The 12,986-nt window shown below is 41.8% G+C and overlaps 1 protein-coding gene across 2 annotated transcripts in view; it reads left to right on the forward strand.

The window, feature by feature from the left end:
• The window catches only part of gpc5c (glypican 5c), a 92,355-nt gene that overhangs the window by 6,125 nt on the left and 73,244 nt on the right, over positions 1-12,986 (forward strand). For both annotated transcript variants that reach the window (XM_035670091.1, XM_035670090.1), the window contains exon 2: positions 3,790-3,951. In XM_035670091.1, coding sequence (XP_035525984.1) covers positions 3,790-3,951 — 162 coding nt within the window. The remainder of the gene's footprint in view (positions 1-3,789; positions 3,952-12,986) is intronic.

Raw genomic sequence — 12,986 nt, forward strand, 5'->3', positions numbered from 1 at the left:
TATCTATCTATCTATCTATAATTCGTTAGAAACTGATTTGTTAGAAACTCCCAATAACAAATGCTACAAGAGTGAGTCATATCATGTTGCATGCCAAATAGCTACATTTGTCATTGTCATTGTTATATCCATGGCCGGTTAGTTTCTAGAGTTGACATGACAATGCAATTTATCGGTTCTTGTGAATTTTCAACATATTAAGAACACAACATTTTAGAATGAACAATTATATTTAATTGATATGTGCACAATGAAAAAGAGGTCACGCTGAAATGAAGCAGAGAGGAGGACAGATTTAAAGTTTGACAGCAGCAGCATGATTGGCCGGAGGAGATTGAGGCTAAGTCTGATTGGATTAACTGAAAGAGTAAACTCCTATAGCTGATTAAAAAGGAGAGTGAGAGAATTGTGAATAAAGAGGGGATAATGAGAAGGGCTTCCTGCTTGAACTTACGCTGAGCTTCATTTGCCTTATGTAATGCCTTAAAAAATTGTTATTGCATACGTATTTACAGTAATGACACAGCTTAATCATCACTGGCACAGCTGCCCTTAGAAGGGTGTAATAGTTAAACAGTTGCTGAGCAGGGCACTAGTGAGTGAGGCCACCAAGATCCCTGTGTGACGTAGCTACAGGGTTCCGTTGCTGTGATTGGGTTGACGGTGCATACAGTAACATTTTATGCCCGGGAGCTTTATGTGGCAAAGAGAAAGTGGAATTAACTAAAATTACATCTTTACTTATCTTCCAGCAAGATAACAAGCCCAAACTTAAAGCCAAACCTATGCAGGAATGTCTTAAAAACATAATTTCCGTCCAATTGAACATTTGGAGCAGAATTTTCAAATTGTTGTTGAGTCATGGTCCCCAAGCAATTTCTAAGCGCTTGAGTTGTTTTGCAAAGAATAATGGGAGGATTTTGCAGTGTCCAGATGTTCAAAACTTTTACTGTTGCCAAAGGTGCTCACAAATATTTGGAATATGTGGATATTTGTTTTTAGGTTGATCTTAAACAACCTTTAAAACCCCCATGACACCAAATGCTTGAATTTCAACTTCAAGGAGAAATCAATGCCTTTTACAGGTCTGTACTCTGTATACAAATGGAGTAAAAAATGGTTAAAAAATACATGTTACTCAAAAACAAGGCAGTCAGAAATGAACAGATAGTTCCTACATTTCAGACTTCAATGACTCTTAGGGTCCTTAAAAGACTGCTTCCCTGAGTCCTCAATACATATTTTAGTTAGCCCTTCAGGCAGAAGCCAGTAAAATGCTTTTAGTTAGTATAATATATGTAAAATATTTTCAGCAATATGTTTGCCGTTGGACATATGAGTAGTATTAGTTCTAATGATTCCAGAAAGTGGCCTGGTATATTCGTGACACAGTCAGCCTGTCCTGACTGCTGTGGTGGCTTTAACAGCCAAAGTCTTTCTGAGTATCACTTACTCCATGCAGCTACTCGCAAGGGATGGAGAGGCCAGGCTGGATTCCGCTGTGAGTCCCTGGATATTAGTTTCATATCACAGATAACACACAAACACAAAGGAGAGAAAGAGCCAGCCAGTGAGGAGAACAGGGTCAGGGACAGAACAGGAGAGAGGGCAGACACCAAATATGGTCAAATGACAACATTAAACTGAATTAAAACAATTAATTAACTTTCAACAAGGAATGCAGATTTTATAAGAGGGACACCCTTCCCACATGGCCTACAGTATGCTTTCCAGGAGGCAAACTCATTCAAGTATTTTGCTCTACCGCTAACGGTTCCAGTAAATGTCAAGAAAAATGTATCTCCAACAGTTTCATATTAGGACATAAACACTGTCCTGCTGAGAAAACAGTTTGAGCTTGTTGTATAGGTAATGTGTTTCGTGAATAAGCTTATTTAAAGTATCCACAAGGATTTGGTCCCACTTCTGTGTGGATATTTATATTTATTGAGAGACTGGAGCATCTTTTGTTGTTGGTGGACGTTTAAAGCATATGAGTTGTTGGATGGCTGCATAGTTGCACTTTGCCAATAAAAAGTAGTGGAAATATGTTCTTGGATTGCTTCTTTTGGTTGCTGTGGTGGGTGTGAGAGCTCTGCTCTCAACAAAATACTCCCATATCGAAAGAGATCCATTTCAAAAGGTTGGTGTCATTCAATGTTTGATCGTCAAAGATTTGATGACATTTAATTGAAGGATGAGCCGCCAGTAGTATTCACTTGTTCCTGTGTCTTTAAAATTAGTGCTGACATACCTTATTTGCTCTTTTCTGACCATTTAGGTCCTGCTTTGGCAAGATTTCTAATTGTTTGTATGTTGAAACTGATTGGGTGTCTCATTTATATTGCACTCATCAAATGAGCACTATTAAGCCTGCTAGGAAGTACATTGGGAAGTAGTAGATGTAAGCCAAAAACAAAAGTGTAGCATTATTATAATTTTGTTAAGATTGATTATATGCATGGTCTGGGTAAATTACCGAAATACAGGATAGGACTGTGCAGAAACAGTGTCGACAGGGAGACAGTGTTGACATAAAAAGAGTGGACTGCTACAGAGATGGAGATAATGAGCTGGAAGGGGCAGGACAGCCAGTTATGACTTCACTCGTCTGGCTCTGGGATGGGAACAAATGGAGCCTCACTGGGTAATTAAGAGACACCCAGGCCTCACTAGGATATGCCAGGCAAATGGGAGAGAGGGAGCAGAAAGGGAAAGAGGGATTGAGAATGCAACCCTATTGTGTTTCATGGAGGGATTTGGACAGTGAGGCACTGGTCTTGCGGTCTGTCCTAAGGCCATGCTTTAGGCTCTGGTTACAACACCTGCCTCCAGCCACCCCCGTCCAACCCCCCACCCCTTTAAAATGAGTTATCATATCAGACTTCTGCATTATGGAAATGTCCCTGGACAAGGAAATGTGTGGGAAAGGACAATTTTAATAGCCTGTGCTAATTGTGACCAGTCCCAGTGATGTCATGACAGTGTCTATATGTGTAGCAATGGTGAGAAGCAGGTGACACTGGCAGGGCGGCGGGGTGGACTCCGTTTCAGCTGATGTAATTGTGCCTGATTGAGCTGTTCCTTGGATCATAGTATTTGCAGTTAGGTCATTGCTTTCATGTGGCTGTAATGATCTGCAGTATTATGTCTAATGACTGTCTAGTTCTAGAGGTGATTTCATACATATTATCGTATATGTGTGCGTGTGCATGTGTGTGCGACAGTAAATGCTGCATGTTCGCATTGCTGATTATTGCTAGTAAACCCATGTGTTTTTTTGTGTGTTTTTTTTTTTATAGGACAACATTTGGACAGTACATGCCTGTCCAAATGTATGTCTTGACGACGTGTGCAGGCGTATGAGTCAAAGATATTTATATATTTAGCAGAGACGGTATTTATAGCAGGAAACGTGGATGAATTCTTGGTCTACTTTCTCACCCTCCCATGGTGCCTCCTCTGTCTCCCAGTGGAGTTATGGCCTGTCTATCTATGTGCATTCTCAGGACACTATACATATACTCACACATATTTGCCCAGCGCAGTGTAGAATCACATATAGGCTATATCTCACAGAATAGAGGACATTCATATTCTTGGTATCATTTTCACGAATAAATTATTTCATCGAAACTGAGATACCTCAATTATTCTGCACTCCCAATTCCTGTGATATGCTTTACTGTTATGTGTTACCACTTTAAAATTGAACAAAAGCTAAAGGTTGATTTGGAAAAAATAAAATAAATGAAGTAACATGCGTCCATTTCTACTTGACTTTCCTAGATGTGGATCTGCTGGTTTGTAAGCACCAGGGTCCATCCTGCTGCACCCGGAAGATGGAGGAGAGCTACCAGTTTGCTGTAAAAAGGGAAACCCTCCACAACATTCACTCCTACAGCTATGAGCTGGAGCACCTCATCTCCGGCCACTCGGATGCCTTCCAGGGTAAGTGCTGGGGCAAACGGTGCCAAGCTTGGGTTGGAAGGGATTTGCCTGACACACTGGGTCATTGTCAATGAACTGGTAAGAGATGTTGAGATTCAGTGGTTGGTGAGTTGTCATTTAGTTATCTGGCACATACTATACCTACCACAGGCCTGGCGGGCCACCAGCCCAACAGGGAACCCTCAGCCAAGCCAGAAAAATCTATTTTTTAAATGACAGAAATAATGACAAATATCTTTTTTTTTCTCAAACCTCTGTGTAGTTGCCGGCGAATTCTTTTGCGAGTGCCACTGATATCAGAGTCACTTTAAATTACTGTGGAGCGCGAGCATATGAGCGCACAAGTGTATCATGGCGCTGCTTTAAAAGGAAAAATAGCTGTAATGGGGACAGACAACCAAATGTATTTTTTCTCCAAAACTCCATAGCCAAGCAAGGAAACAATATCACTGAAGAGGGAGGAAAACAAACTCATTAAGTGAATGATGATCATAAAATACAAAACAGATCCCAAGAACAGACTTCAAATACAGCAGCAATGAATCATGCACACTGAGTTCTCTGATGTGCTAATGTTTTCCAAAGGTCATAGGTTACAGAGCGTATGCAGTACTCTCCTCATGATAACTTTGTTTTAAGTCTTGAAATACAAACTAGATGAAATTGATTTCAAAGACAATAACATATAATAAAATAGATTGAACAGGATAGATTGAACAAGTATAACAATAAAATAGTTTAATAAAAGCTAGACTAGAAACTGGATGACGTTGATTAATAAGAATAGACAAAACAAAGCACAAATAAAATCAGTGAGGGATAAAAAAAATAAAGTTAAAAATGAAATATCTGATAAAATACAAAACAATACAATTTTACAATAAAATAAGAATAAAAAACTAGATAGTCTATAAACCATTCTTAGTTAAAAGCCAGGCTGAAGAGGTATAATTTAAGTTTACGTTTTAAAAGTTTTAACACTTCCAGCTGCTCTTCAGATCCTCTCCAGCGGCTCGGAGCATAAAACCTAAAAGCTGCCTCACCAAAGGTTTTAGTCCTGCACTGCTAACAGACTGGTGCAAGAGGATCTGAGGGGCCGCGCCAGCTCATACACTGTGAGCATGTGTGACATATATAAAAAAAATTTAAATCAATGCGGAAGATGACAGCCAGCCAATGTAAGCTTTAAAACAGGTGTAATGTGTTCTCTTCCTCTGGTCCTGGTAAGCACTGGGGCTGCAGAGGTCTGAATCAGCTCTAATATGTCAGTGCCACTCAGAGAGAGAAATGGTGGTACTTAGCAATATTTCTGAGGTGATAAAAGGCTAATTTAGTGCATGGGACTGATACCCCAGAATGCTAGCTTTTGCAAAGTATTTCATTTAAAAACTTGACCCAGCTTTATGTTAACCTGGAACTGAACTTATGCCCCTTATTTTAATCCAAATTCAGCAATAAAGACAACATAGCTGTTTATTTTCTTGCTTGCAAAGAATATTTATTTGTCCAGTACTTGGTGAAAAAAGTTTTTACTCCTTTTCCCAGGGTCGCGGTAGCTGGTGTGCAGGCAAGTGTGCAACTCAGAAAATGGGCATGGCTTCACTTTCTCCCCTCTTCCCTCTTTCTGTGGGTTTGGCAGCAACAGAATTGTGGAGAAGGATCAGTTAGGGTAAACAGGAAAAAGAGGGTATAGAGGCCTTTTTCTCAGGCTTTAGAGTTTGGTGGAAGATGATCTGCTTAGTCATTATCTGATCTTGCTCAGGACAACAAAACAATTACTGGAGCCCTTAAAGAGATTACAGCAGAGTGAAACAATCTGTACACAGTCATTTGTTTTTGTTTGTCTGTTTGTTTGGTGTTTATTTTCTGGGTGTATTTTTTTGTTTGGGAGCCTGGTCAGTTCAGATGTCAGAGTTCCGGCTAAACAAGCCTCTGCTCTAAATACAAAGCCTGTTTAATTCTGCCTGCCAAAAGGGTTTTGTACTACGCACAACTGAATCAAACGGTACACTAGTTGTAAAGCTGGTCCTTCCTCTTTCTGTTTAATTGCAGTGTCATTCACAGTTAAACATTTCCGAAACGGATCAATTTTTTTTCCTCCACAAAACCTCCAACACAATCCCACAGGGTGGGAGACATGCTTTGGATGTTTTTAGCGCTACAGGAATGTTGGTACCATACAATTAGTTTTATAAGACAATGGGCTGCTGAGACACCATGTGACCAAGTCCTGTTTTATGATGGATGTAAGAACACTACTGGTCTTGGCGTCCAATATGGAACTCATATCATACGTGAACAAATCGTGTAATAGAGAATGGAAGTGGTTAGCTCATGGAAAATTTCTCATTTGCAGACATACAATTGGAAATGATTACTGTCATGTTTAACTTATATATGATCTGGACAGAATATTGTCACATAGTGTTCTATGTACTAAAAGGCCAAGATATGAAATTCCAGTCCTTTTTAAACAGATGACTATGTAGGTGTTCACAGAGTGCTGGAGATAAGCCCCTCTTACAGTTGTTTTACAAGCAGCATGGTTACATGAATAGAAATAAGCGTGTTTGAATAGTGTTCCTGGTATTTATCCTTTTCATCGTTATTGAGATCTTTCCCTTCTTACCTCATGTCTGAGCCTGTCTGGAGAATGATCAGGTGTTCCAAGTGTCCAGAAAAGGCCAAGATGGAAAATAACAATGGAATAACAATAGAAAATAGAGTATGGAGGTGCCGAAAATGATGATGTCACTAGCCCTCAATTTGCAAGGCCTTCTAAGGACAGTCTCTGTGCTGTCTGAGTGCCTCGAGTGGAATGTGAAGTAGCAAGTGGCTCATATACTGCACAAAGTAATTAGAGTATGATTTTGGCTGATACCACTGGTACTGTTATTCACATGCCGAATGGTGGGAAATTGTTTGGGGGGTAGCTTTCTTCTCCTGCTCCTTTTTGTGTGTTCTGTATCTATCCAATTGCACCATATGCAGTTCACCGCAGAGCCAGTTGTCTGCAAGCTAAAAACTCTGCTGTTAATCTGATGTGTTTATTTGATAATTCTTTCATGATGTGGCCACTATTTTCTGTACAGCTTTCCATCTGTCTGTCATTCAAGCCATACCATAAATCTTATAACGACAAGCACTTTGTGTGTGTGTGTGTGTGTGTTTTCTTTACAAACTGTAGCTTTTATTGTTTCAACTCAGAATCACTCCAGCTGATTGCTAAAGTTTAGCCAGAAGACATGCCCATTAAAAGGGAGATGGTGTGTGTGTGTGTGTGTAAGAAGTGTGTCTGCGTAAGAAGTGTGTCTGCGTGTGTGTGTGTCTGTGTGTTTTCATTGGCCTGCCTTTGTTTTGACAGCCCTAAAGGCCCTACTGTGCTTTGTCATGTGTGGGAGTTGTCATGTCATGAGTATGACCCCATAAACACAGACCACATTTATGAATGCTGAGAGGTTTTCTTCAAATATTTCGGATACTGCATTAATATGAAGGAATAGGTTCAATTATATGCTGCCATAACAAAGCTTTCTAGTCAAACAACCTGTAATCTTTCGGGATTCTCCAGATTTTGTCGTCCACTTGTACCCTGCGAATGCCACACCCTAAATCTCACAGGCCAGGTTACATCTTCTTACATAACAGCTTCCTCTCCTCCATCTTCCTCCTTCTTCCTCTTGCCATTCAACTTTCCCAAAACATACACACAGTTACAGCCCCCCCTGTTCTCTACTCTCTTTCCCAACACACAAAGTGACCAACTCTCCTAATCCATGCCATAGTTGATAGGTAATGAGTGTTTGGGCCTGATGGTGGGTAGGTGTCAACCACAGAGCCCCAGTCAAAGCTGGGTCAGCTTAAAGCTGCCATCAAGGGCTTTGTCATGTCAGCCTATTCTAGCCAATCAGATCTGGAGTAATCTTACTGGCTGGACACCTCTCTGTGGCCTCTTGATTGGCTGAGAGAAAGTTGAACAGATGGATTGACCACTATAAACTGGAATATGTTTGTCCAATCATCTGTGTACTTTTAGTTAGTTAGTTAGTTTTAACAAGCCCTTAGTCTAATATGTAGCAATCTCTTGTTGACAAATAGTTGCGCAAGCAATCCAATTTGAATGTGTGTATGACAGGTGGGAATGATGAGCAAGAGAGTAAGTATCTGGGTATACTGTATACTCACACTGCTGGGGAGCAGATGTCAGGAAAATGCTGACACTTTTGATTACCAGTGTCACCGATATGAGGGGGACGTGTCCCACAGCTAAAGGCCATGACATCTGTGTGTGTGTATGGGTGTGTGTGTCTAATGTGGGTGTTCAAGCATTCTGTACATGTGCATCTTGATCAATGTGTGTGTGCATACGTGTACCAAAGACATGTGAGCATGTACAATATTTACCACCTTTGCAAGTCACCATGACCGTCTCAGAGCTCAAGTTCTCCTCACAGGAGTTGACAAATGCTTTTCAGAGAAATGTATTCTCCTGGCCTAGATAACTCCCTATCGTCAATGAAAGTGCATTGCATTTAAAACTTTAGGTGCCCTTCAAAGAAGGGACAAGGAGTTCATTTGAGACAGCGACAGCGAGAGAGAGAGATAGAATAAAGAAAGAGGCCATGGCAAGGACGGTGCCTTTTTCTCATTGAGGCACCATAATTAGCTGATCTTTGTCTCATCATCCAGGAACTCTTCAGACCCCCCTGTCCTGGGAGACAGCATGTGCACGAGTGTTTGCAAGAGACAAAGTGATCAAAACCACGATCTGAGGCACGGGGATACTTGAGGGCCTCAGATGTTAATGGCAGAATGCAGAATAAGAGGACTCAGAGAAGTGAGAAGTGAAGTGAGAAACACTGACTGTATGGTTTGTTTGTTTCTCTCCTGTGACTGTTTGTTTCCCCAGGCTTTCACAGGTGGCTGATTTCAACCTACAGTAATTGTCTCTCTGCCCCCTGGGAATTTGCAGCCTCCTCGATTGCCTGCTTGCAGACAGTAGACTATTTTCCACGTCTGTTGCTATTTGCACGCCTATCTGCAAATGTTTCTCAATCTCCCTCCAGTTATAGACAATCACATAGACAAGGATATATAGCCTAAAGTATTGTTTATAAGAGGAAGATCCCCCTCCCCCTGCCCTCTTTTCAAAGTGAAGAAAGTGTTTTCTTCACTTTGACTTTGGCGGGATCATCCTGGGTGGCACAGCCTATGCAAAAGCAACTGTCTTATTTATTAAATAGTGATGATTTGTGTGGTATCTATGTGTGTCTGCATGCCTATATGTGTGTGCAAGTGACAAGAATGATGAATCACTTGGCTGTTGTGTCTTATCTTCATTCTTTCATCAGACACACGTCCTTCTATCTATATTGCAATCTCTCTGATTTTGTCTAGAAGTTTTCTCTCACTTTGCCTGTGATCTTTTTAGTCCGTTCTCTCACATCATCATTTTTTCCCCCTCTTACTTCATGTCTGCATGTATTTTTCTCTGCAGATGTTTTGACCGACAGGGTTATTGCTCTAGAGGCTGATGCTTGGACACAGGATGACATTGCGCTGCACCATGAGCTCATGCTCAAATTAGGGAGGATATCCGGAATCCATCCCTACACGTCCTACTTAATCATGCAGGGCGGAGGGGAAACATGTTTATGGACCTAATAGAGGATCGAATACATTGCGTATTTGAGTTTGTGTCTTAAGCATGTTTGTGTTTTAACTACGCCTTTCTGGTCTCCCGAGTAGACATGACACATAAGGGCAGGATGCATTCCCCTCAGAGTTTGCAGGACTCGGGCTCGCTTGGGAAAAAAGGGAAAGAACAAAGGGAAGGAGGGAGGAGAGAGAGGGAAAGCTCAAAGCCTCTCGCGGTCATAAAGTCACACTCAAAGCTTCCCTAATTACCTCTGCTTTTCATCTGCCCCTCTCACCTCAGCATGAATGTGTGAGAACCCAGAGGAGCCGGCAATTGGGTCTAGAAAGTGAGGAAAAGAAAAATGAGATGGAGGTAGGGTTGATGGTTAAAGCAAAGTTTCAGTGAAAGTGTGCACAGGTGTTTTGAGTGTGCTTCTATCAGGCGTGTGTGCAGTGTGGTCTGCCTTTTAAAGATCGCTAAATCAACAGGTTATTGCCCTAAAGATTCACCGTGTACTGCTGCTCTCTGACAGCTCTGCCTTTTTTCTTACCGAGTGTCTCTCTCTGTCTGTGGCCTATGCTTTGTCAGCACTGGTTGCTTAACAAGAGCATGCTGTGTCTGGGTGGGCGCCATGCCAACTGCTTGCTTGCTGGCATATGCTCGCGTCTCAAAGATAACCCAGCTGCCAAGATTGCGCTCCACAGAATGAAACCATAAAAACACCGAATTCTTCCCCATCTTCTTCTTCACCCACAAGTTTCCTTTCATTTTCCTTCATCATTGTTATTATGCTTCCCGAAAGCCCAGGTCTACCTCACCAACCATCCATGCTCCCCAATATTACATACAGGGCCTAAACAAATATGAGGTCTGTGTAGATTAGCCTGCCGCCAGTCTCCTCGGCCATAATTTGACATACTAGCATGAAATGAAACTGAGATAGATAACCATTTATTTCTTGCCAACACAATCTCTTCTCTCATGGAATGATTTTCTGATACTACTTTACTAATACTGCTCCTGACACTGCCTTTCAGTTAGCGTGAACAAACACTCTCAGTGTAGACTAAGCTTCATCAGTCTCACTACTATCGTATGAGCACAATAAGCTTGATGTCCAGGAAGTTTCTTGGTAATCAGACAAAGACGCATCTCCTGGGGCTTGTTCTCTGTCCAAGAGAATTTGGCTTTTCTGGAACACAATCTGTCTGCCTGGCTGATGGGATTTGTACTCTGCTGTTGCTGATTGGTCCAGCCTGGCCTTTTCCTGTGTCCTGTCTGACACTGCTGCACCCGTCCTTCACAGACTGATCCCACAAGCCATAAAATGTGTGTGTGTAGGCATGTGTGGAAGAATGAAATGTAGATCTGCGTGTGCACGTGTCCATAGCAGCCTGAGAAAAAGTGTCTAATAACTAACCAAATTGACGGACTAGTTCCCTTGTTGGTGACGTTTCCACACATCTACTTTTATTCTGTTTAATGAAAGGAGATATTGTCAGGATGAATTATGGTGGATTTTGACCAAAATAAGGTCATCCTGAAAGAAATGAGGGAGCATTGGTGAGATGTAGCGTGAGGGGAAAAAGGGGCTGAAAGTCGCAAATTGGCCAGACTCGCATGTGTGTAAGGGAGAGCCGCTTCCATCCGACGCCTGTGGGAAATCAGGGTGTGTGCTTAATATGTCCTTCTAATGCATATGTGGATGAGCATCGTGATGTACATGTCTCCGTGTCGTGACTCATACTGTTACTTCAGCCCAGAGTAGGTTGGAGTTGGCTGTCCTTCTCCCATCCCTCACCACTAACTCACTTCATCACTCCCCCATTCAAGTCAACTCACTCTCCTCATTACGCCCTGTGCTGGACACTCCTGTGCTTCCTCTCCGTCTTCCTCCTCGCCTCTATGGCTCCTAGTGCACCATTAAGGAGTCCCCATGGTGGGCTTTATTCACTGATCCTCCAGTCATTCATCCATTGTATTCCAGACGACGAGGTACAATAAATGAGAGAAATGGACAGACCAATAAATAAATAAAAAATGGCGTTCTCACTCTGCCCAGGCGTGTCCTGTTTGTATGATCCATGATGGTTTATGATATCTGCTGTACTGTCTGCCAAAATGAACACGGGTCTTCTCTTAAATCAACCACAATGTTGTCTGTTACCAGCAAACTCTTAATACTTAATACATGTGGTTCCAGTAATATGATGGAATTTGTCCTTCACAAATTCTTTTTATACATTCATCTTGATTATTTAGTATTTTCCTTTTATTTCCCACAAAATGGATCAAGCATAAGGGCTTAGGCCTATCCAAAGAATAGCTTTGACCCATAATTGAAACAATGCAAAAATGACCCTCTACTGTATGCTCAATTTATAATAAAGCTGAAAAATGAAAACAGGGGCCACACCTGAAAAGAAAGAAAAGTGGAAAATACTTAATTAGACTCCCTTTCATCTTGGAGTCCTTTCACACCTCCGAGTCAGTTCATGGGTCTGTTTCATGTTAATCTAATGTTTGCCTAAATGTTTCCTTTCCTCTTTCATGAAAATCTGGAGTCCAGTCTCTTTCTTCGGCCGTCTCTAGTCATCATCAGTTTCCACTCATATAACGAGCCATTAACATGACAAGCCTACAACAGCTTTTTTTGTTTATTACATAACCACGGACTGTCATTAACACTGCCAGGTTTCGGAGAAAATGCCTCCATTTGAATAGATTCACTTCCTACGACTTCAGTCTGCAGAGCAATAAGCTACTGGCAGCTGATTTGCAAATTTTCTTATAATTCTTTCTTTCCTGCACTTGAGTCCTTTTTTGGATGTGGATGTTCTGCTTACTCCAATCCGCAGATCAAAGTAATATTTCACAGCTGAATTTCAGCTGTTTTGGCCAAACATGTATGTAGAAGGCCCTCTAAGGTGTAGAATGAACTAACATACTGTACCTACAGTTGTGCTACTTGTGCTGTAGTCAAGAGTCAGAAGTCATTCCTACTGGTGTAACTGGCAGTAGTAGTAGTTCTGTATGACACTGTGCTGCTCCTCAGCACTACACTATATCAAAAGAGACACTGTGATTTATATACCAATAAACAAAAGAGAAATGGGGGGTCTCTATAGGCCTGTGGCCCCTTTAATGCTTAGGACCAGAGGTGCTGTCCATCAGCCTGTCAACAGTCTGCCCTCAGGCTGGTCCTCCATGTCTCCCCTTTATGGTATTAGCCATTTGAACAACCCTTCCTCCCTCCCCTGCGCTTCCCTCGGCCCCTCACCCACTGCCCCTGTGTTCTGTCTCCTCTGTCCCCGTCCTTCTCTCGTCTGCTCATTCCCCTGCCTTCGATCATGTTTCCCTACTTTGGCCAGAGGAGAGAGCAGTGATACCACCCCCC

Source organism: Morone saxatilis, unplaced genomic scaffold (genome assembly GCF_004916995.1).
Source record: "Morone saxatilis isolate NCDOM2014 unplaced genomic scaffold, NCSU_SB_2.0 Contig23, whole genome shotgun sequence".
NCBI classification, from domain to species: Eukaryota; Metazoa; Chordata; class Actinopteri; family Moronidae; genus Morone; species Morone saxatilis.